General features: G+C 43.3%; 1 protein-coding gene and 1 pseudogene across 2 annotated transcripts in view; both read right to left on the bottom strand.

Annotated features, from left to right (window-relative positions):
- The window catches only part of Syt9 (synaptotagmin 9), a 189,999-nt gene extending 169,276 nt beyond the window's left edge, over window positions 1-20,723 (bottom strand). For both annotated transcript variants that reach the window (XM_055597423.1, XM_055597424.1), the window contains exon 1: window positions 20,516-20,723. In XM_055597423.1, coding sequence (XP_055453398.1) covers window positions 20,516-20,660 — 145 coding nt within the window. In that variant the 5' untranslated portion in view covers window positions 20,661-20,723. The remainder of the gene's footprint in view (window positions 1-20,515) is intronic.
- A 3,887-nt stretch (window positions 20,724-24,610) lies between these two features.
- Window positions 24,611-25,866, bottom strand: LOC129669256 (elongation factor 1-alpha 1-like; annotated as a pseudogene).
- Between the last annotated feature and the right edge of the window lie 440 nt (window positions 25,867-26,306).

Genomic DNA, 26,306 nt, shown 5'->3' with positions numbered 1-26,306 from the left:
TCACCTTTCCACTTTCCCATACCTTTTCCATACCAAAGCAGGTAGGGCCATATGACTGAATCTGATCAATGAGATGACAGCAGAAGACTGAGTGGAACATTCAAGAAAGTTTTTGCTGTTGTTGTTGTTTTGTTTTGTTTTTTTTCCCCAAGAGAGTAGGCTAGGGCCTGGAGAGATGGATCAGCAGTTAAGAACACTTGCTTCTATGTAAAGGATCCTGGTTCAGTTCCTAGCATCCACATGGCAGGTCACAACCAGCCTTAACACTAGACCCACCTCAACACTGCTACATCAGTGATTATGTAAAAGATTCGATGCAGTGCATGGTGCTAAGTCCTAGCAAGTGTCACTGTTATTGTTATAATTGTTGCTATCAGCAGCACCCTTATCACATTCAGATACTGGCTTTGTTTCAGAATGTATTTTCAGAAATGTTGGGTTTTATCACTTGCTTTCTTGGCACCACCTGATATGACAGTATTTGTTTCTCCAAAAACTTAGCTACTGTGAATGAGATAGCTTTTCACATCCACTGTAACAACTGTAATAAAAAGGACAGGTAATGACAAATGTTGACAAGGCTTTGTCAAAATGAGAATCCTTATACATTATTGGTGGGAATATAAAATACTGAAGTCATCTTGGAGAACAGTTTGGCAGTTCATCAAAATGTTGAGTGTAGATTTACAGTATGACCCAGAAAAATCCTATTTCTAGGTACACAGCTACAAGAAATGAAGAAATACATCTATAGAAAAGCCTTGTACCTACGAAAGTGGGAAGAAGATTCAGTTAGTAAGTTGTTTGCCCCACAAGCACAATGAGCTGAATATAGATCCCCTATACCCACGGAAAAGACAGGCATAATGGCACACACCTGTAACAATGCCAGGGCAGTGGAAAGGGGGACATGGTAGTTTGAAAGAGAATGGCTCATAGACTCATATTTGAGTATTTGGTCCCCAGTTGGTAGAATTGTTTGGGAAGGAGTGGGAGGTGTGGCCTTGTTGGAGCTGGTGGAATTGTTTGGGAAGGAGTTGGGGGTGTGGCCTTTTTGGAGAGTTACATCACTGGGCATGCGCTCTGAGCTTTCAAAATCCCACATTTATATTTCTAGTTAGTGCTCTAGTCTCATGCCTGTGGATTAGGTGCATGATCTCTCAAATACCGCTCTAGCACCATGCCTGCCTGCCTGCCTGTTGTCATGCTGGAAATGGACTCACTCTCTGAAACTGTAGCACCCATTAAATTTTTTCTTCTACAGGTTTCCTGGGTCATGGTATGTTATCATTACAACAGAAAAGTAACTAAGACAAGGAGGATACATGGGGCTTTCTGGCCAACTTGTCTAGCTGAATCAAGCTATAGTTCAGCGAGAGACTTTGTCTCAAAAAAAAAACAAAAACAAAAACCCAAGGTGGAGAACAACAGGAAAAGATATCTGAAACTTCCCTCTAGTCTGCACATGTACCTGTAGGTATGTACCCCATGCATATTTACGCAACAATGAATTACTAAGGTTCCCTTGCACTTGAATGTTCTAAACAGCATTATCGGTAATACCAAGATAGAAAAATATCAACGACTGGTAATAGATAAGTAGATAAATGAAACACAGTACAACCAAGCCCAGTGTGGTGGCACATGCCTCCCAGCACTTGGGGAGGCAGAGGCAGGTGGATCTCTGTGAGTTCAAGGCCAGCCTGTCTACAAGGTAAGATCATGACAGCTAGGACTACCCAGAGAAACCCTGTCTTGAAAACAATAACAACAACAAAACAGAACCATATGATGGAATATTGCCAGCAATAAAAAGAACCAATAATACAGAAAACATGGTTGGATCTCAAAATTATGCTCCCTCAAAGAGCCCTGCCACAACAAGCTCTCATGTAATAATATCTATAATATCCAGAAGAAGTAAATTTAGAAATGAAAAGTTCCTCAGTGGTCTCCTGAGGTGGGGATTAGCAGCGCACACACATGAGGAACCTTTCTGGGGTGATGAGAATTTTCTAGAACTGGTGTATGGCGATGCTTGAACAGCTAAAGATTTATGGGAAAGAACTACCTTTTGTACTTAAAAGGGATGAAGTACATGATGTGGAAAATATGCCCTAACATTTTTTGTTTGTTTGTTTGAGACAGGATTTTACTGTGTAGTCAAGCTGGCTTTGAACTCATCAAAATCCTCTTGCCTTAGCCTTTTAACTACTGTGATTATAAGCTCGTGCCAGCATGCTCAGTTGCACATATACATATAAACTGTGAAGTTTGTGTTTCCTTTATATGATCTGGCAATGTACTTACCAGTTTTTAAAATATTTCCTGACATTACTTTTCTCTTGGTGGGTAGAAACTTCCAAAAGCATGTCTACCTCTACTTATTTATTTTGTTTGTTGGACATACTAGTGAAGAAGTTCCCCGATTCCAATTTTCTTAGGTTAGAAAGTCTTAGGAAACTCAGTTTTACACATTGGATTGTTTTTCCACTAATTAAAAGTTTATGGTTGCTAAGTCTTAATTGTTTATTATATTGCTTATGAATAATAAACAGGTTTCATGTGATGGCAGTCTTTGCATACAGTTTGTTATAGGAATGATAATTCAAATATCATGAAGCTTTGTCAAAAGAATAATGACAACATAAAATCCACACATAAATATATTTTACTTATTAATTTAATGTAGTTAATGAAACGATCTTCTGAACACTGAGTCAGGCACTAATTCTCTTTGACAACTTTCCATGCATTATGGCATTGTGAAGGCCACTACTTGTCACTCACTTCTGTCCTGGAGTCTTTTTAGATCTAATCTGCTGACAGTCCACCATCTACACCCCAAAGTCCTAAGACGTCAGTGCCTAAGTGCAATGGTGCTGCCAATGTAACTTCCCAGTTCCTATAGACTAAAGCACTGGAAAGACAGCTATGATTAGGTTACTAAAACACAAAACCATAAAAATTAAAAATTGAAAAATATAATGGAACAGAGTTATGACTTTAATCTTCATCAGTGGATTTACGGGGGGATCCTTTCAATTTGAACCTGTGGGGATTAGATTACCCCCAGAGAAGACTCCAATAATCCACATACAAATGGCTTTAAAGTAGTGTGGGTTAGAATCAATGGGTGTTTTTACCAACAACATTTGGAGAGAAACACTTTGAGTCATTTTCTGGATCTCTTTGTAGACTCTCCACAATTTGATGAATTTTAGCTACCGCAAAATTAAAGCAATACCCAAAAAGGACTTTTAAAGTCCTGGAATCAAGACCTATAAATTCTAGATATTACAGTAACATGAGCTCCAAAGCCACAGTTCAGGAAGAAGAGACTGAAGAAAGGCTGGCAGCCTGTTTCCTCATGCCCTCACAAATAATCTGCGGAGCCTTTAGAGCAAGCTCAGCTATGCCAGCATCTGACATCCATAGTTCTTGAAAAAAAATTTAAAAATATGTTTAGCCTGGGATTCTCTGAATCACTTTATTTACTCAGTAAAATATTAAAAGTGGTCCTCATGTGGCTTCCTCACTCCAATCAAATCCATTGTCTGTTCCAGGAATATTTCTGGCAAGGAGAAAATCCATTCCAAGATGATTTATAGATGACAAAACTCAAGCAACCGTGCTCTCCTCTAACCTCGACAGCCAGAGTTCTTGCAACCATATCTACAATGTGGTTATCCCAAGGGATGAACAGATGTTAATCTCATTACATGCTTAGTTACAGAGAAGACCAGGTTCTCTTTATTGCTGGGATATTACAGCTACATCTGAAAACAAAATTTTCTACAGAATTTATCATTCATGTTGCCAACAGAGTTGTACTTCATAATCTAAAGTTAACTCCCAGTGTGTTATTTAAATTATCAATTGGGATGTCTGTATTTCCTTTCCCAATATTTTACAGAAGATTTTTTTATAGATGGTTTGATCATATTTTTCTTTTACAATTGGGCTCAAAAGTCATTTCAACTCATGAAGGCCACTAATGCATGCCATTTGCAACACTGATAGTTCACCAGACTCAGGAACACAAATAACTTAGGTTTCATCCTGAAGATTTCGACTAAGTCAATGAGGGCTTCACCTGTATCTTCAAAGATTCCCTGGTTCCGATGGTTAACCCAAACAGAGAACCACTCCACAAAACCTTTAGATCGTGAAGGACTTTGGAATTCATTGCTATTATAACTTCTTTCACTGGCCCTAAATGCCTGCAGAAGGTGCCATATACATCCTTGAACTTGATGTATTTAAAATTAATATCATTTCTATTTTTTCACAGACTATTCCCAACTTCCTGTAGTAAGCCCGAGATATCACATAACCACCTTTCAAGGTAAAGCCACCAAACATTAGGAGCCCTCTGTTTTATATGCACTGGCTATTTCACCTCTGAAATATTTTCTAGGGTATATGTCCACTGCCTTAAAAGGTCCCTTCAACACTTATACCTGATAAGACCTAACTTGCTGACGTTTTCTCTAAAATCTCCCAGCTTTAGACCTGCCACTGTATGACTGACCTCACCACTGCTTCACAACTGCTCATCCTTGTCCCAGTGGTCTACCTTTTTTTAGGCTGCCTCCCCCACTCCTGACACAGCTCACTCGCTGGCTTACTGTTACACTCCCTAAAACCACTTTCACCGTAATTCCTGATTAATTCTCTATCTTTGTACTCATAATACTTCCAAAACCCTAGGGCAATGGTTCTCAACCTTCTTAATGCTGGGGCTCTTTAATACTCATGTTGTGGTAACCACAACCATTCAAATTATTTTTGTTGCTACTTCATGACTATTATTTTGCTAGTCTTATGAACCATAATGTAAATATCTGGTATACAGGATATCTGATATATGTTCCCATAAGATGGTTGCTTGAATTCTCAGAGGGGTTGTGACCCACAGGTTGAGAACGACTGTCCTAGACTCAGTTCTTTGAGCTATTCTCTTTCAATACCTTGCCCTCCATCCTCTCTTAGACACTTATATGGAAAAAAAAACCCAGATCCTGGTCTCACCAAAGGGCAGTATTTCCATCACCCTGATAATTAAAACTTCACCCTCTCACCCTCTTTAATACATTCTTAATATCCATTCCCTGCCAGAGCCTAAGATTGTTTAATCTTCCTGATCTTTAATTCCTCCTCTTTTATTTTTTTAATAGCATCTTCCATAAACTCTACATGTGGGGATAACTTTGAATTGATTCTCCTGCCTTCACCTCCCAGATACTGAGGTTCCAGGCTTTGTGCCCTCTGCCTGGTCTTACACAGTGCTGAGCATCATGCAAGACTTCGTGCACACTCGGCAAGGACTCTAGTGATCGAGCTGCATCCCCAGCCCAACCTTGCTCCTCTCATATGCGCACTTCCCCTCCTTATTCTAATGAAGTTTCAGCCACTCTAATTGCTGCATGCTATGAACTATCAACATTTTTGCTTTCATTTTTCTGCATCGTCCCAATCCCTGTTAAACACAAACATCGGGGCAACAAGATGGCTCAGAGTAGAGGAGCTTGCTGCCAAGCCTGATGACCTAAGTTTGATCCCAGGGCCCATACAGAGGAGGGAGAGGGTCAACTCCCGGAAGGTGTCCCTGGATGTCACATGAACATTGTAGCACACACGTAAAATTTGGTCACACATATACCCACACAAAATAAAAACGTAAGGAAAGTGAACACAATCTCTTCCTTGCATATACAAAAACAGCTGAATGCAGTAGGAGAGTAACACACACCCAGACAAATACATTTCACTAAAGCCCAGGATCACCAACTCAAGGCAAGACCTCAGCACTGGCCAGCACTCACTGTATCCATTCATGCTCCCATTCTCCTGGGTACTTACTATTGCATGCCTGTGTTCAAACCGCCACCACTTCTGACCCTCTCAGAAGCTTCGCTCCCTTGATCACCAGGAAGGAAAGAACAATCACAAGACAAACACTCACGGAATCCCTTCCCCACATCCATCCACTGTGCCCGCAGATTCTGCCTTGACTCCCTGACAAAGAGTGAACTGCCAGGAAGCATGTCTCCCACCCAGCATGGCACTCCTCTTTATTTGTTTTTCCTTCTCTCAAGCATACAAATGATTCTTTTCCTTTAAAAGTCATCTTTTGAATCTTTACTTCTTTCCTGTTACAAAATTTGCTTTTTTTCTTTAATTTTTTTCTCTTCTCTTTTTTCAAGAGACTACATAAACATTCTCCAGCTCTGTTTTTCCTTCCAAAGCACTTAGTTCAAAGTCACCAGTGAGCCTCCACATCGTTCATTGTGATGGGCAGCCTGGTCCCTACCTGGATTGGCCCACTTGCTGTATTTCATGCAGAAGATTACTCCCAGCCCCCCTCAATCTTTTTTCACTTTTAGGCACATGTTCCTATTTCCTGCTTCCTCCCCCCTCCACTTGCTGGTCCTCCTCAGTCTCCTTGTTGGTAGCTCCTCATCTCTGATAAGTTGTGTGAGGTGTATCTTCATTTGCTCTTTGGCCAGTGCTGTGATCTGAATGTTCACTCATGTCCTGTCCCCAAATTCACATGTTGAAAGCTAGTTACCAGGTGACAACATTAAGGGGTGAGGACTTTTAGGAGATGATAAGGATGAAGGACTGGCAGTTCAGTTCAGTGAAAGAGTGCTTGCCTAGTATGCATGAGGCCATGGGTTAGTTCCCAGTATTGCTGAATATAAAAATGAAGGCAGAACACACAGGGATGGGATTAGAGCCATTTTTTTAGGATATCTTTTTTTTTTAATTTTTTATTAATTGCACTTTATTCATTTTGTATCCCCCCATAAGCCCCTCCCTCCTCCCCTCCCGATCCCACCCTCCCTCTCCTTTCTGCATGCATGTCCCTCCCCAAGTCCACTGATAGGGGAGGTTCTCCTCTCCTTTCTGATCTTAGTCTATCAGTTCTCATCAAAAGTGGCTGCATTGTCCTCTACTGTGGCCTGGTAAGGCTGCTCCCCCCTCAGGGGGAGGTGATCAAAAAGCAGACCAATCAGATTATGTCAGAGGCAGTCCCTCTTCTCATTACTAGGTAACCCACTTGGACACTGAACTGCCATGGGCTGCATCTGTGCAGGGGTTCTAGGTTATCTCCACGAATAGTCCTTGGTTGGAGTATGAAGAGACCCATGACAAACTGGGCATGGTAACACAAGCCTATAATTTCAGCACTTAGTAAGCAGAGGCAGGAGAATTAAGAGTCAAAGTCATCCTTGTCTATAATAGCAAAGTTGAGGCCAGACTAGGCCACATAAGACTCTCGATCAATGGATCAATCAGCCAATCAATCAAGGCCTGAGAGAATGTAAGGCCCCTTCCACCATGTGAGTACAAAGAGAGGAAGTCTTTATGAGGAACAGGACTGTAGGTGACATTGACTCCATAAAACCTTGAAGTTGGATTTCCTGGCTTCTAGAAATAAAAAAGTAAGCATTTGGTGTTTATCCGTCTTTCTCCCCCATCTAGAGTAATTCTGTTATGAAAGGATGATAGATTAATACGGTACACCTAACTAATCACTAGGCTTTAAATTTTGCCCATGTGTCTTAGGTACCTAAATATATTTCTACTGTTGAGACCTCTTCCCTAAGCCCCTGGAGCGTGCATACAACTGGCAACTTAAGGACATCAATCCAGCAGTCCTCTATTCTTTGTCTGGCATCAAGAACTGTTATTCACTATCCTAGTTATTCCTATCTCCTAAAACATATAAACATCTCTCAAGTCTCGCACCAGCAGCTATTTCTTCATTTATCTATTCCTTTACTCAGAAAGGGTCTTGTGTATCCCATTCCAGCCCTGAATTTGTTATACACCTGAGGATGACCCTGAACTTCAGATCCTTCTGGTTTTACCACTGAAGTGCTAGGATCATAGGCACACATTACTTTACCTAGTTTATGAAGTACCAGGAATCCCCAGAGCTTCATGAGCCTTCTATCAACTGAGCTATACACTCAGCCCATTATGATGGTCGGTTCCTAGACCCTACAATATGCCTGCCATGATCTTTCTGCCCTCACTCACTGCTGCCCTCCTCCTTGCCTACTTTACTATAACCCCACTGACCCCTGGCTGACACCTAGGCATACCAGGCATGCTCCTCCACTGGGACTTTGTACCTGCCATTCCCTACCTAAATGTTCTTCTCCTTCATGCTTGTGTCTTACTCCTACATCTCCTTCTGACCCAGACTCATAAGCAACTTATACTCTTTCCATTTTTTATATTTCCTTAGCACATAGTAATACCTAACATACCCTGTAATTAATTTTGGTACAATACTCTCCCCACCCAACATGCATATTCCATGAGGGAAAGCTGTTTGTTTTGTGTCTATACACTATTACTGTATATGCAACTGCACAGATCAATGTCAAGTACTCTAAACATCTAGCCATTGTATGTGGTCATAAGGTTATATGACATGTTGGCCAATAACTGACTACATATATGATAGTATAGTATTATTATAATGAAGAGAAAATCTTGTCGCTTGACTGCATAAAAAGGCTGTGGTAAAAGACTGTCTATACTATCAGACTTAAACAAGTGTTTCCAAAACAATGAAACTGCCCATGCACTTCTCAAGCCATATCCCCATCATTGACACGTGACTGTACCTACAACAGAGCCTGACACACAGCAGATGCTCAATAAACGTGATTCAGAAATGGATGACACCCTTAATAACCTGTGCACTCAACCTTCATCCTGATTCCAGAATAGTCTAATTAAATAGTGAATCTGAGCTGAGCATGGCAGTGCATGAGGTAAATAAAACAAGATTGAAATGAGTTTAGAGCTAGCATGGGATACACAGTTCCAGGCCTGCTTTGGCTACAGTGTAAGAGCCTGTCTCAAACACAAAACAAGACGGGACAAAAAGAAGTAGATCTTCTCATGTCAGTCTTTAGATGAAAGCCCTTCAGTGGTTCTGACTGCTATGATGATGCAAACTGAAATGTCTTCTGAAGGTAGGCATATCCTGTAAGCATCAAAAGCAAAGTGTGAGTGAAGAGTGCAGATAGGACCTATGGGCATTCAGCTCAAATATTAAAAAAGAACAGTGTCTATTACTTGGTAGTTCCCATAGAGAGAGAAAAAAGTCATCTCCACAGCATGGCTTTGAGAGCTCTGGGCAGATCTCCCATGCTTACTCCCTCCTGGATTCTGTTGACACAGAGAAGACAGACTGTGTGTGTGTTCATGGACCACTTGACTGCAGCACGACTGAACTTTTCATTGTTGAATAACCAGGCAAGGTAGCAAAATGTTACCATTGGTACTGTCGGAAATTATATCTGGAACCCAGATGTTGGAACCAGATGTCAAAGCTTGCTAACAGCAGTTTGTACAACTATATGAAGTAATTATACTTGAGTTTCAGAGTGACATGACTGGGAATCTAAAATTGGAATCATTTAAAAGAAGATTTCCTATCTGTCAGGATCTTACCTTGGACAGGAAGAGACTGCCAACCGGAACATGTTCTCAAGAGGACACAGAAGACATGAGAAGCTGCACTAGAAATTATCCTGCTGAAAATTTCCTGCCTCATACTGCCAAGAATGTATCGTTTTCACTCACAGTAAGTTGGAGTACTCACAGGTTTCCTGTCAGTGCCCAAGCCCACTTACTCAGCCCCTTGGCCTCCCTAGACTCTGACAATGGCCCCCAAGGACGTCCATGATAGACCAGTGCTAACTACAATAGTCTCATCTCTCAGGCTTCCCAGCATGCAGTGCACTTACTATTGCAGAGGGTCCATTCTCTCCTCTTTTATGTTCTTTGAAATTTCCTAGAATGCCCACCCCCCCCCCCACAAACACACTTCTCTAGGAGGCCTTTAAAGACCCACTCATGCCAGCTAATTGCTTTTCTTTCCTGCACTATATCTGGTGTATGGCTCCCTTCCTGCCTTTATTTTATTAATTGCAGTTATCATTTTATCTCAGTTCCATGGGGGCAGTAAGCTTGTCTAATGGGTCTTTCAATTGCTCATGCCTAACCTGATACATGGCACTTAGGAAGCACTCAATGAGTGTTTCTGAACTTAATTTTCACTATGAAAAAGTGATCATATCAGTATGGCTAACATAAAGGCGATATGGTATAAGGGTGAAATGCGGTGAAGTCACAGATGAATTATATAATTCTGTTATATTCATATAAATACAAGCATTACTTATCATTGGAAGAGAGTGTTACAATGGCGGCCAGAGGATGGAGAGCATAAGGTCATTCTCAGTAATATGGTACCTTCAGGGCCAGCTTGGCCTGGATGATACCCTGCCCCTCTCCCAAACAGAAAAGGGCCTGGGGAGGTAGCTCAGTAGATAAAAAACTTGCCATGAAATCATGAAGACCTGAGTTCAAATCCCCAGAGTCTTTGTAAAGCCATATGTAGGAGTATGTGTCTGTTAAATGTAAAGAGTGAACAAAAGACCCTGTTTCAAACAAGGTGGGAGGCGAGAACAGACATTAAGGTTATGCAAGGTTTTATATATGTATATATGTGTATGTGTGTGTATGTGTGTGTATATGTCACATGCATGTGCACAGTCATGCACACAAGGAGAATAAATTAAGATGCACAGTACAATGAATTTTGTCAGACAACTGAGTTAACTAAGTCACTATACAGTGCTCCAACTATGAGCTAATTTGATAGAACTTTTGCATTTTAATAAATGCCCATTTGTAAGAAAAGCATCAAGATTCTAAGACAAAACAAAACCCAACAACACACAAATGCACATTGGCAATAATAAAGAAAAAATTCATCTGGGAGAAATTGCTTAACTAGGCATAACATAGTCAAAATACTCAATTCTGTCAACGACAAACTACAAATTATAATCACCAGGTAGTTACTTCAAGCCCGTTGAATCGATAGCCTTCTGCTCATGTTGTATCTCCCACGGAGAGAGAATATACTGCTGATATGTAAGAGGACTAAATGACATAGGTCCACTAGAAATCAATTTAAACTCGTTATTATTTCAAAAACTCCTCAAATAAAAGCAGGGGAGTACAGACAGAAATTATTATCACACTAGAAGAAACACAGAAGTACCACTAGGTATGGTGACATACATCCATAATTGCAGCATCCTGGAGGGGAGGCAGGAGGATTGCCATGAGTTAAAGGCTAGTCTGAGCTACAGAGCAAGTTTTAGGGTAGCCTAAGCTACATAGAGAGACCTGTCTCAAAAGACAAAGAAGGAAGGAAGGAAGGAAGGAAGGAAGGAAGGAAGGAGAAACAGAAAAGTTAATAGATAAAATATCTTTTAAAAATGACAAAAATGTTATTTCATTCTTTGGAACATATATAGAAATCATAACAACAACAATAATTATAACTTTACTGATCGAGGTATCAAAGCAGAGGCTGAGACTCATAGCCAAACTTTGGGCAGAATGCATGGAATTTTATGAAAGAAGAGGGGGAGACAGAAGAATCTGGAGGGGACAGGAGCTCCAAAAGGAGACCAACAGAGCCATAAAAAACTGAGCCCTGGGGGCCCTAAAGAGACTGATACCCCAATCAAGGACAATGCATGAAAAGGACCTAAATCCCTGATTCAGATGTAGCCCATAGACTCAGTATCCAAGTGGGGGCCCTAGTAAGGGGAGCAGGGACTTTCTATGACATGAACTCAGTGACACGCTCTTTGAGCACCTCCCCCTGAGGGATGCAGCTTTGACAGGCCACAGAGGAAGACAATGCAACTAGTCCTGATTAGACCTGAGAGGCTAGTGTCAAATAGAAGGGGAGGAGGACCTCCCCTATCAGTGACTAGGGGAAGGGCATAGGGGAAAAAGAAGGAGGGAGGGTGAGATTGAGAGGAGATGAGGGAGGGGGCCACAGCCAGGATACAAATTGAATAAATTATAATAAATGATAATAATAAAAAGAGGTATACATTAAAATACTCTAAATTTAAGAATAAATTTATGAGGCTTTTATATAAAGGACATTTTATTTTTCCTACAGAATTATGTTTGTAAAAACACTGAATGCATAAATACATATGTATGTATTTCATTCAAAACTAAATATTTTACATACACATGGATTTTTCTTTAGTTCAAGCTTTTTCCCATTATTTTTCTTCTTAGAAATGTTTGTCATGGTAACAATGTATATTTTGTTGTGTTGGTTATTACTTTTATGTTTTTGTATTAACTCTTCAAAATAATTTGCAATAGAGAAAAAAATGACAAAAAGTTATTTCATTCTTTGGAACATATATAACAATCATAACAATAATAATAATCATAACTGTACAATAATCATAGAAATCATGGTTAACAGTTACTCAGTATTTATTAGATATGAATTTGATATACTGAGTTTTCTTGACAACTTATTCAAATGAAAATATAGGATGCCCAGTTCGAACTGAATTACAGAAACAACAGGTAAGTACTGTGTCTAAGTATGTCCCATGTAATATTGCATGTTGTTATCTCAAATTTAAACTGAGCTGGCGTCTAGCACTTTACCTGGATCCTGTAATAGTAACCCAGATACCAGCAATCCATTTTAAGATGAGAAAACAAGAATAAAGAGGGAGGTGAAGAAACTTAGAGCTTAAAAACAAACAACAAACAGCAGTGAGAAAATGCTGTATCTACAAAAAAGTAGAAATACTGCCTGCACGTGGTTTCAAATAGGAAAAACAACAACAACCAAGCCAAAACCCATTGTGTAACCACAGACCACCACTGAAAGGGAAACAGGCAGGAAAACTACAACCTGTGGTAGCTCCTACTCATCATACAGATACCTAAGCACGAAGCTGTCTTAACAGACCACTCTCACTTTATCAATGAATATCCAGTGAAATCTTCTGCTCAAGGTCACTAAATTAACAAGTGTAAGATCAGATTCTGAATCTAAAGCTCTTGCCTAGTCTACTTTATGGTACAGGTTTCCTTGAGTGTGTGGTCTCTTCGTTTGTTTTGTTTTCTTTTCTTCTCCATTTTGGCTTTGCGTTTAAGACAGCTTACTGCTCTTGCAAAAGACCCAACACCTACATGACCACTCACATCTGCCTGTAACTCCGGTTCCAGGGCATCCCACATTCTTCTGGCATCCAAGGATTCTTGCATGCATGCACTAAACATAAATTCATGTAGACACACACACACACACACACACACACAGTGTGGGGAGAAAGGGAAGAAGAAAGGGAGAGAGAAATTATTAATAAAGAAGTGTTTTCTTAAAAGTTGTCCCTACCAGTGTTTATATACAACTGTTTAGTAAAGGCATAGCGACATATACTTTAATATCAGTACTTTGGAAGCTAAAGCAGGAGGCTCAATTTAGGCTTGAGGACAGCTTCAACTATGGACTGGATGAATTGCCAGGCAGGCTGCATTAGAGGTCAAGACTCTTAAACACAAACAAATAAAGCTGGTCCTGGTGGCACAGGCCTTTAATCCCATCACTCAGGAGGCAGAGCTAGGCAGATCTCTGAGAGTTCAAGACCAGTCTGGTCTACAAATTCAGATCCATGACAGCCAGAACTATACAGTGACACCCTGTCTCAAAAATCACCAAACACACACACACACACACACACAAATAGAAATATTTTTGTGCAGATAAAGCTCTGTTTCTCAGTTTCCCAACAGTTTGTCTTCAAGGCATGAGGTCCTGATTCCATTTCCACTCACAACACATTCATGTGATAAAATCTAGGCACTGGCATGTATGAAGGTTTCAAACATTTGAAACACGTCTTCAAAGCTGTTCCTCTGAGTTTGCTTCGGCCTAGAGTCATATTCCTAGTCAACTAATGAAATATTTTAAAACAGAGGTGGAAACATAAAGGTGCTTCCTTGTAATCCCATCACCCAGGAGGTGGAGCCAAAGGATGGCTCAGGAATTCAAGGTCAGCCTCAGCTACACATTGAGTTTAAGACCAGTGTGGCCTACAGGAGACCATCATTCAGTCATGATACACAGTGAGAGCTCTCAGGATCAATTTCCACTGGGAAAACTGCATAATTCAAGTTGTGACTTCATTCAGAACTCAAAAATACACACTCCATACCCAGCCTCTCACAATGAGATTGCTCTCCTGACTTAGCCACCTTTCACGCCCCTGACTTCTGAACTTGTCAGCTGATGAACAAATGGGTGTGTATTTTTTCTAAGGCAACCACATGGGAACCACACCTGTCCACACCCAGAACTGCCAGCACGTCTTCTGTGCCACACAGGGGAGTTCCCTCCACCTTCAGCTTCATTCTTCCTTGAGACTCTGGCCCACATCAAACAGTCTGGGCCTTTGATTGTTTATTCTGAAAGAGGCAGCTGGCAGGGGCCTGCCTTTGGTACTTTCACCAGGCTCTGCTTTTGTTTTTCTCTCTCTGGATAATTACCTCCTGACTAAACCACTCACTGGTCCATGTAGAAGGATCCTACTGAGATGAAAACACACTTGTTTAAATAAAATATTTATGAAGAAACCCTAAAATGTCACTGAAGTAAATGCAAATTAGACCTTCACATACTGTACATCCCATATGCCACTCATTCCTTGGAAGAATATTTCCCCATTGCAATTAACATTAATTCTTAAAAAGTAGCCCCACTGTACCTAATTACACCAATGACTATTCCTAAGAATTTAGTATATTATATTAAGAATGACTCTTTTTATCATATTGGAAAGTTTGACTTAAGGGTAGGTAATGTTTAATCACAATGGTTATGAAGATTTTCCCTAAAAAAACATATTTAATTATTATTTCCCACACATACGTCCTGATAAGAGAGTTCATGATCATTCAATATGAGGTTTTGCAGCGAAGGTCTTATATTCTGGTCCTTTAATAAAATATTATTCAGATAAGGTTTTTCTCAATTTTTTTTTTTTGTCTGTTTCTCTAATCCTGAGATAGGGTCTCATGCAGCCCAGGCTGGCATCAAACTCACTATGTAGCTGAGGCTGACCTTGAGCTGGTGTCTCTATCAACCAGGAGCTAGGATTACTAATACATGATGTACGTCACTGTATTCAACTTTTGTTTGTTTGTTTGGTTAGCTTTGGTTTTTGGCTTTTTGAGACAGGGTTTCTCTGTGTAACTTTGTCTATATTGGACTGGCTTTGTAGACCAGGCTGCCCTCGAACTCAAAGAGATCTGTCTGCCTCTGCCTCCCCGGAGTGATGGGATTACAGGCATGAGCCACTGCAACAGGCCACATTCAACTTTTAATGTTTTTTTTTCCCCCTTAAAAGTGGATGAACACAATGAAGTCTTATGATGCTTATTAAAAGTCTTCAAAACAAAAACTTGGCAAAATATTGTTAAAAGGAAGTTTGGAATCAACTGATATGGGTACTAGCTATACAAAAGCAACAGCCCAATTCCCCTGAGTTTTTAAACCATTTCTTCATACTTTTAGAGTAAGGAAATGTGAGCTGAGCTGAGAAGAGTTAGGTGGATTCTGCCTTCACCTGTGGTCTGTTCTCTACCTTATCATAAATTAGAACCAACCAAGACATGTAAGGAATATATTGACCCAGGGACTTTGGTTTAACTGGTCTAGGAAACAGCACACTCACTGTTAGGTTTTTGTTGCTACTTTCTTTCTGCTAGAGTCCTTAAGTAATTCTAACATGCAGCCAAAGCTGAAGACCATAGACTTGGAGCTTTCCATAACAGAGTAGTGTTTAGCTGAAAGGAAGAGTCACTGATGATGTGACATTAAAGCTCTGCTTCACGCCTGAGCTGATAAACATTTTCTAGGCCTTTCTTTAGTACAGACGATGAAAATATGCAGAAAAACCTCCAGAACATAACAGTGGACCATAAATGGGAATTAACACTGGATAGAGAATTCATAACCAAAATACCAACATGACTCTAACTACACACGATTTAACCTATACTTGGAGGATTCAATCCACTGCACACATTAGAACAGAGAAAGCAGGTAAAAGGATGGCTGTGAATATATCTGGGCACAGGGGTCTTGTCTGAGACTGTTTCTCCAACCAAGGACCATGCATGGATATAACCTAGAACCCCTGCTTGGATGTAGCCCATGGCAGCTCAGTATCCAAGTGAGTTCTCTAGTTAGGGGAACAGGAACTGTCTCTGACATGAACTCAACAGCTGGCTGTATGACCCCCCTCCCCCACCCAAGGGAGAAGTAGACTTGCTAGGCCACAGAGGAGGACATTGCAGCCAGTCCTGAAGAGAGCTGATAAGCTAGGATCAGATGGAAGGGGGGAAGGGGAAGAGGACCTCCCCCATCAGTGGACTTAGAGAGGGGCAGGGAGGAGATGAGGGAGGGAGGGATTGGGAGGGAATGAAGGAGGGGGCTACAGCTGGGATACAAAGTGAATAAACTGTAACTAATACAAAAAAATAAAAACTTAATAAAAAAAGTATTTAAGAACTCTCCACTGACAATGACTTTTGAGTCAGCTCTTTGTGTCAAAGGCCTCCACGTTCATGGAGTTAAACAACTGTAGATCAAAAACGTTCAGGGGAAAAAATATGTCTGTATTGACCACAGGCAACCTTTTTTTCTTCCAGTGGTCTGTAAATAATACAATAACAGGTGGCATGTCGTTTACATGGTATCAAAACCAACAGATTAGTAACGGTGCACGGGAGGGTGAACATAGGTTGTACAGGAACATTCAATCCTTTTGTATGAAAGGCTGATCATCCTCAGATTTCTTGAATTGTGGAATCCCTGAACCAGTGTCCTTCAGATACTGAGGAACAACTGTCAATGTGACTTGACTGAATAACATGCCACTTTGACTTAAGCCCAACTCTCTGTGTAAGTGGAAAATGCGTCCACAGGCTAACTTAAGTTTGCCTTTCACTTTCCCAGGATGTGCCAATCATTGCAACCACGCTTCTTGAACTTGAACGCGCCAGTGCCTCACTTGAGGGTCCCGCAAGAGGAAAGGTGCAGATTCAGCAAGTGTGGAGCAGGCTTGGGATCTTACCTATATACCTAACACTTGTTCCCAGCTGCTGCTGGCGCAGGACAAAGGCTTTGAGCTGCAGTATCTCAGAAGACTGTTAAGAATGAACCCAGTGAACTGACCTGCAGGAGGCATCCATGCAGTCCCTTCAGTATCCCACAATACAAAGAGAATAATAAAACACATTTAAAACTAGGAAGTGCATCCCAACATCCATTCTTTCCTAGGTGTAGAAACTTTGGGCACAGAGTTCTGATTCTTCCCTCCTAACAGCCACAAATGTAGAATTAAGGAAAGGAATGAGACAGTCAAGATCAGTGAAGGCTGGGGGTGTAGCTCAGTGATGGAACAAGAGGCTGTGGGTTCAATCCCTAGTGTGAGAGCTTTCAATTTCCCAGAAGGAAAAACACTCACAACAGGAAATGTACCTCACAACTAGACGGCCTCTTGACTGTCTCCAGTTACAGACTGAACATGGACCAATGGTACTGTGAGGGACCACTCAGCTGTAGGACAGCTGGCTAACTACCGAGGCATGTCACACTCAGTTATGTACAAAAAAACTAGACACACAAAAAGAACCTTCCTGCTTTCCCACCTTACTCTTCCTGAAACCTGCTGCTCAGTCAATGGAGCAGCTTAGGTCAGAAGGCTGAGAATAACCCCCAGCTCTTTCTACCCTCTTGAGATCTCCTGTCAACAAATATTATGGTGGTACCATCAAAGTGGTCCATAATCGTTATCTCTCGGCATCTCCATTAGGACCATGCTGAGTTTGCACCCCTTCCTGGACAGATCACGAACACATCTGTCTGTCCTTACCCTTGCTCTTCTACAGTATTTTCTCAGCACAGCAGTCTGGCTCACACTTCTCTAACAACTTCTAATGTTTGTATCTCATTCAGAGTAAAAAAGCAAAGTCCTTCTACTAGTTTACAAGACCCCACATGACCTGTCCCATCCAACCCTCGATCAGATTTCCTACCCTACATGCTCCTCCTCCAGCCACCCTTGAAGTGTTTCTTAAATCACAGCAATGATGCTTCTGCCTCAGAGACTTCCCATGTGCTCTTCCTGTTGCCTCAAGTACACTGGCTTGTGAACCAGCCTCACCCCATCTCTGAAAAGGGGGAAAACGATTGTAGATGCAATGTCATTCTGCTGGGAATTACTTGTTTTCTCCTACAGCTACCATGGGGGTAGCCATGGACAGAGACACAGGAGGCTGGAACATGCCATTCCTGACTCTTTCACAGAAAAGAGAGTCACCCATTTACAAAGAGGACTCTCTGGGGACCCATCCAGGCAGCTGTGCACCACTGTTCTGGGTCCCACTATCCAACAGCAGGGGACACTGCTCACTTAGCTTTGGGTGGTTGCAGCCTCTTCAGCTTTAGGGCACTCTTAGTGGGACAAACAGCTTCAGAGGAATGGACACAAATTCATGTGATGTTGTAAGAATTACTGTGAGCAAGGTGAAGAAGGGAGGGACTCGGGGAGATGTGGACTGAGAGGTTGCCCTGAAGGAGAGGGTGGCATGTTGGATGCCATCTTCGGCTGCATTTCCTCCCATCTTTTACTTTCAGGGCTCTTCTCCTGCTCGTGCTCAGGCTACTTCCTGACACAACAAAAAGAGCCAGAGGGACAGGAGCTACCTCAAAACCATGTGCCCTAGTTTAAGCAGAACAAGGCTTTGAGGAAGTCAGGGAACAGCAAGACAGTCTCTCATCTAAAGCGATTTCCCAGCCTGCCGCCAGAGTTCCTCTTACGAGGATTATTCCTTGGGCCTCTTCCTCCAGGCCCAGCCAGTGTGGGAATTGGGCACAGGGGAAGCAGCCCCTGCATTAAAGGGAAGAGGGAGAGAATTGACGAGAAAGATGTGGCATGTTAAAGTCCAATTCAGAGCTAGGCTGCACCCTCCTTCTCTTGTAAGGCTGAAGATGACAGCTTGTCTGAGATAACAAGGAAAACCTGCCACACAGGGGCAGGAGCACAGAGAGAGGTTTCAGCACTAACACAGGAATAGCGTGTTAATAACGGGTTTGATCCTGATATGTAATCACAGAACACCCCACACGTGAGGCATCTTGGACCCCTGTCGGTGAGGTGGGGTACTCCCATTCATATCTGTGGGTCTATGAGACACACTCTCATCCAGCAAGGAGCCACACACAGGCTGGACAACCAAGCCTCCTGGGAAATCACTGCAATCAGCGTTTCTCCACTTAATCCTCCCCTTTGGAGTAAAACATTAGCGACCATTTGAGAAACGTATTAATGTAGCCACAGACATAAAAAAGACCAGAGCCTTTGAGTACAGAAAAATGTGACAAACTTTTAACACCTGCCTTCACCACACACATTTTAGAAGAGCCTATTAAAGATAGGCTAGTCAAGTCAGCTCGCTCCTCTTTGACAGTCAGGTAATTCTCTATCCTTTGGAAATGTATTTTTATATAATGAACTGGTCTAAAATGAGAAATACATGTACTTAGTAGTTCACACAGCAATAGCTTGTCGCCAATGTTTACACGCAGGAACATCAAGGCAAAGGCCCTTTCTTCGTCGCATTTTTAACCAACCAACCATGATATGCCTTTTAAAAATTAAAAAACAAAACAAAACTACTTAGATTGGAAAAAAAATATTCGAGAATAAGAGTCCTCCAACTGAGAAGGCGCCCAGGAAACATCCGAAAGGAATGCATTTTCTAGTGACCAGTGATGAGTAAGAAGACAGCGGGATCCACGACAGTTGGACAAAGCAACGAGCTCAAATAAAACGCCTTCTTCTGACCTTAACTGGTCAGATGCCTAAGCAAATGAACTTTCGAAAGTTAAGAGCCTCACAGCTTTCACTAGGACAACTGCCAGCTGCATGACACTACCAGCAAGCCCACCACTCTAGTGTGCTGTGCTGGACTGCCACGGCGGGACAAATTGGGAGCCAAGGCCTCAGAGCCTGCACACCTTGAGAAAGGGTTCAGGCCCAGCTGCCCTAGACGTGTGGCTCCAGGGCCCAGCCCCATGCAAGACCTTCTCTGGCCCTTCTCACCCTAGAGCCTGGAGAGAAAACTGGGAACTCAGACTGAGCAGCTATGGATGGGAATCAGCTGCAGTCCGGTTGTCCCAAACTCCCAACTTCCCAGAGTTTCCTTGGCGTTCTGAACCCCCCTCTCAGCTCCGAGGCCTCCGCGGCCTCCCCTGGCGCCAGTGGGTGAAGTGGCGGGCGCAGCTTGGAGCTCAGGAGCCGCCCCCAGGTGGCGGGTGTGGTTCCTCCAAACCTGCCCCAGCCTACCCTGGCTCGGCCTCCGCACAGCAGCCTCCGCCCGAGTTCTCTGCCCGGTTCCGGTATCAGGCCGTGGTGAGCCGCTTTTGGAGACCAATTTGGGCTCAATGGTCACCCCCCTGCCCTCCTCCAGCCTGCGACGCTCTCCAGCCTCAGGCCCTGGCTCGGCCCCCAAGTCCTCATCTCAGGGCCCTCGGGTCGCGCCCGGCGGAGGCGGCGGCAGCGCTTACCTGGGTCGCGGAGCCGGGGTCTGGCACGGTCCCGCAGGTGGTAGATGAAATCTTGGCAGCTGTCGTGCTCCAGGGCCCCTCGGGCACAGAGCTCGGCCAGCAGCTGCAGCGCCTGGTGACAGAGCGCGTCCCTGGCCCCGGGCATCGCCCCCCCGCATCCTCGGACCGCACCGGGCAGGCGGGCGCGGGAGAAAGCCCTCCGCCTGCCAGCTCAGAGCCCCCGCCGCCGCCGCCGCCGCCGCCGCCGGCCGGTCCGCGCTCCCCGCCCGAGCCGCAGCACCAGCCGGGCCGGCCTCCCACCGGTTGCATGCAGCTCTCCGCCAGCGGCTCGCTCCGGCTTTCTCCGTCTCCCGCGCGGCCCCTCGCCCCTCCCCCGGCGCGGAGGGGAGGCGGCGCCGCACAGCCTCGCGCGCCTCTCCGCGCTCCGCCCGCTACTCGCGGCCGCCGGGGGCGGGGCCGGGTCAGAGGTGCGAGCTGCGGGCGGGGGCTCGCCCGGGCGCCGGGCAGGCGAGCCCACGGGGCATCTAGGTCCGGGGTCTCTCCCGCTGCAGAGGGAGCACCTGATTTCGCTCCGGAGCCCCGCGTTCCGAGCGGCCGCGCCCAGGATCAGGAAGTGCGAGCCGGTGCGCGTGTCAGGTGCTCTTAGCACCCCATTTCTCCGCCCGGATGCAAACCTAGCATCCCTCTGGCCTCTGGAGCCCCGGGTGGGTCCAAGGCGCGTTCTCGGTTGTACGGAGCGAAGGCTGGACGGTAGATCACACCTGTGGGGAGGTATCAGTACCTTCTTCGAACTTGGAAAGCGCGGTCTGAGCAGAAACCGCGGGCCTAGGGATGTCAGGCGCCCAAAAGCGGCGTTTGGAGTCAAGATTTGCCAACAAAGCACGGTGGTGATTTGGAGAAGGTGGAGAGGCTCTGATAAGAAACCAGAGCAGATGCATGGCCCTCAGGAAAGATGCCTGGGCTCACCTGGAGTTTCAAAGGACCGGATTGGTTTTCTAAGAAGCTGATTGGAAATGCTGGGGTTGCCAGCATTTCCCTTGACAGGAGGCAGAGGATCCAGAATTTGTGGATGTTTGGAAGACCTCAGTCACCTCTCATCTACCCATCTCTTCAGTTTTTTTAGGCTCTAAGCCCAGAAATAACCACAAATTATTGAGCTTGTTTGTGTGTTCAAGGCACTGAGCCACAGCCTTTTGTATAATTTCATTTACTTCTCTAGATAGCCGTGTGTGTGTGTGTGTGTGTGTGTGTGTGTGTGTGTGTGTGTGTAATCCCACGCTGCCATTGAAAAAGCAGACTGAGAATGGTACGTGTTCAAGTTCATATGGGACTGGTCGCTGTCTCTTCTCTCTCTCTCTCTGCTTCTCTCTCCCCCTCCCCTCCCTCTCTCTCCCACTTCCTCCTCTTCTTTCTGTCCATCTTTCCCCCCTCACTCCTCTTACACATTTATATAATCCCATGTCACACTTCACCGTAGAACAGTTACCTAGCACTCTTAGCTATAAGGTTGCGCTGTTTAAGAGTGTCTCACAGGAGATCATATTGCTCAACAGACAAACTCTGAAGCACAGTGGTGAGTGGCTCTGGGCTTGATGGAATTTGTACTGGAGTAATAGAGAATGGACAGCTGTAGTTATAAAGGTAACTCCAAAGAGCTGTGAAAAGGCACATGAACTCTTTTCTATTTTTCCTACTTTCTATTCTTACTTTATTTTTTTCCCACTTTTTAAACTTTTTCGTTAAAAATTAAGGCATAGGATTGGGATGCAGATTAATTGGTACAGTGCTTCCCCACCATACTCAAGGCCCTGGATTGCATCCCTAGTACCAAATAAACCCAGCATAGGAGCACATGCCTATAATCCCAGCACCCAGGAGGTAGAAGCAGGAGCACCAGAAGTTCAAGGTCATCCTTGACTACATAACAGTTCCAAAGTAGCCTGGGATATGGTCTCAAACAAAAACATCTAAGACAGAACCACACATTGTGAGAGAGGAAACTAGCTGAGGAGCCCTGTGGGAGACTGAGCAGGTCTTCCAAAGGAGGGGACAGTTGGGGGGATTGGTATGCTTGGTATGCAACAATGGAGGTGACACAGAGGAGGAGGTTGGATGAAGAGGGTTGCATGAAAAGGGGAGGTGCATGTTAAAGCGGTAGCAATGTTAACTCTCATGCCAAGGTGTCAGAAAGCAGCTGAAGGCTGTAGATTTAGTTGAGTAATAACTTAGATCAAGATCTGGTGACAGCCTAGACCAGTCTAGAGCAACGGCTGGTTCCAGAAACACTCAAATTTGAAAGGCATTTCAAATAGCCAGACGAATCTGAAAGAAACCAAGGCATATATGTTTTAAGAGCAGAGCTGGGTTCTGTAGCCCAAATTTGTAATCCCAGTCCTCAAAAAGATAGAAGCTGGATGATTCATCCAAGTTCAAAGCCAGCCAGGTCTACACAGCAAGTTTCAAGCTAGCCAGGGCATCACAGTAAGACTCAAAATATACCCTTAAACTAGAAAACAAACAAACAACAACAACAACTCCTTCAAATATCCCAAAGTTTCAGGCAGGTGTTCACGGTGGTGCATGCTTTTAATCTCAACACTTGGGAGGCAGAGGCGGGTGGATCTCTGTGAGTTCAAGGCCAGCCTGGTCTACAAAGCAAGTCTAGGACAGCCAGAGATCTGTTACACAAAGAAACCCTGTTTCAAACAAACAAACCCCCAAGTTTCAAAAGAAGTCTGTCAGTAATGCAAAGGAGAAACTGAGTTGTTACATTGAAGGCTACACCCAGATAAAGCTGCATAGGAAATAATTCAGCCTTTAAATGGGTGACTCAACAAGAAGATTGAAAAGTGGCAATTAAAAAAATTAGAAGGAAATTTACAGAAGTCCAAGGAGGAGTGTTTGATAGACGTGACTGACAACTGTCAGTTGTAGAGTTTAAAGGTACAGAGGAAACTCAGATGTGTCCCTTTAGAGCTAGGCATCTTGATGCATGCCTGATGCATAAAAATTATTTTCATTGAACTTGTTTTAATGAGTCTCAGGATTCTCTGACAGATTTTCAATCAAGTTGTTTACCTTTAATCAAGCTGTAACGAACATCTCTATTTGGATTTAACACCCACTCAGCAAGAGTGATACCAATGCCTACTACTGGAAACCCAGCTAAGCACTTAGTGCTAGTGAAAACAATGTGTAAACATTTGTCTTCACCCCTCACAAGGAAACTTCTCTTTGCAACAGACAGAAACAACTACAGAAAACCACAAGCAATCAAAACTCAGAGTTGTGGAATCCAGTCCCAACTGATACTTCTACAAAACACTCCTGTACCTAAGGTTTGGGGAACATTACAGATGAGAGGCAGAAAGACTGTAAGAGCCAAAGGATCAGGGATTTGGTGTGAGATCATGTTTCCTAGTCACATTAGAAGATATGCTCCTAAAGTCTTACCAATACGACCTCCCACATGTGAGTTGGACAAGGATGACACCAATGGACATGCCAGACGGAATGGGGAAAAGCCCACTAGACCTCAAAATTACACAAAGAACTACAGGGAACTGAGTAAGACAGGGAGCAGGAGAGGTGGTCTTCCCTAGGGAAGAGCTCACCAACTGGTGGTCTAGTGTCAAGTAGTCAGGCCTGAAAACATATGTTCAAGTAATAGTATATGGACTTGGGAGGTTATAGTTAGGAGTGTGTGTGTGTATGTGTGTGTGTGCACGCACGCGCACGTGCACACTCATATGCATGCACTAACAATTAGTGAAAAAGAGGTCGTGAATTTGAAGGAGAATGGGAGAGATATATGTGGAAGGGCTTGGTGGGAGGAAAGGGAAGGGAGAAATATAATTAAATTATAATCTCAAGAACAAAAAAAAAGTTCTGTTTTAAAAACTAATAACTTAAAACTGCACACACGGTCACAAATAGGCATCAAACCAATCTCCTTTTCCTCCGAAGGTTTTACAGTGCATTGCAATCATTAACTAGCCTTCTACTATCACTTAAATGGCTGATTTAAGTTAATAGTTCTGAGACCATTCCTCCACCATTGATAAAGATGGGAATGGCCAGTGTTAAAGATGATATTCACTTAGCCTTATGACCTTTCTGGGCAGTTCGATTACTTGCCAGCTCCAGCAGCCTTCTTGTCCAGAGCTTTGATACCACCCATAGCAACTGTCTGTTTCATGGCACAAACAGCAAAACGACCCAGGGGAAGATAGTCAAAGAAACTTTTGGTGCACATGGGCTTGCCTGAGATCATGTCAATAATGGCTGCATAGATCAGGGTCTGAGACTGTAGGGCCATTTTCAGCAAATGGAGATCAATCTTTTTTCTAAGCTCAGGAAATTCGTATGCTCTGTGAGCTATGTGACAACCCAGTGCTAATTTTGCCTGAAAGGATCAATCACCTGCTTCCATCGGTGGGTCACTATTGCTATTACCAGCAACATTGTCATGTCTAACGTCTTTGACAGACATGTTCTTTAATTGAAGCCCACATTGTACCCAGGAAGAGCTTCACTCAAAGGCTCATGGTTCATTTCAACAGACTTTACTTCAGTAGTGTGACACTGACTGGCAAAGGTAACCAACCACCATGCCAGGTTTGAGAACACCAGTCTTCACTTGGCCCACAAATATAAGTACCACCGATTTTACAGACATCCTGGAAGGGCAGCTGCAGACACATCAGTGGATGAGCTGGTGGCAGGAGTTAACACAAAGCTCCTAGCAGTATGGCTCTATTCGCACCACCATCTTTAGGAGTGACTTTCCATCCCTTGAACCAAGGCTTATCAGCATTTGGATCCAGCATGCTGTCACCATTCCAGCTAGAAACTAGCACAAATGCTATTGTGTTAGTGGTATGGCCAAGTTTCTTGACATAGGTGCTGCTGACTTCTGCCTGCAGGGTAGCTCCATGGACTCCACTCTGTTGACACCTAGCTATTCCACACAGTGTGCAAGCCAGAGTGGCATGCTCACAGGTTTGTCCATTCTTGAAAACACCAGCATCAAGTTCACCAACACCAGCAGTAATTATGCTGGTGTAATTATGTGTCCCATGGCATCAGTGATAGTCACGTAATATTTGCTGGTCTCAATTTCTACAGGGATATGTCAATAGGGTTACCAAGTTCATGTTCAGATTTCAGTTTGTCCAAGACCCAGACACACTTAAAAGGGACTTTTCCCATCTCAGTGCCCTGTTTCTCAAACTTTTCAGTTGTTCCTTTGTAAGCCCACCTCATTTGCAGATCAGAATCCTAGAAGTGGAGGACTAGCCCGAATCTACGTGTGCAGTTACAAGAATGCTGATGTGTTTTCTTTTCCCATTTTGATTTCAAGTTAGCATTGGTTTCTCATTCTGATAGTAACCTCTTCACAAAGCAGAGCAATTTTTAAAATAAAATAATAAAGTAAAATAGAAATAAGCATCATTAGGATCAAATACTAAGACATAGAAGAAGTAGAATAGTTACTAAGCAACCACCAACTGGAAAGTTAAATGTTTATACCTGGAGCTTATCAGATAATACTAATATGTGCACAACTGAATTATTTAGATTACCCACAGCAATACATTTAAATCCCTTAATATACAACTAAATGCATTTTGAACTGTGCTGTTAACTATGATGGTGTGTGTGTATATACATATACACTTATGCATAGATAGACAGACAGACAGACAGATAGAAGTAGATAGAATCTATCTGATAGTCTTAGATAGCCCAGGCTAACCTTGAACTCACTATGTAACTAAGAATGACTTTG

This window comes from Psammomys obesus, unplaced genomic scaffold (assembly GCF_907164565.1).
Source record: "Psammomys obesus unplaced genomic scaffold, mPsaObe1.curated_primary_1811, whole genome shotgun sequence".
In the NCBI taxonomy this organism is placed as follows: Eukaryota; Metazoa; Chordata; class Mammalia; order Rodentia; family Muridae; genus Psammomys; species Psammomys obesus.
Note: the sequence above shows the minus strand (reverse complement) of the source record. Positions and strands in the feature narration are given on the sequence as shown.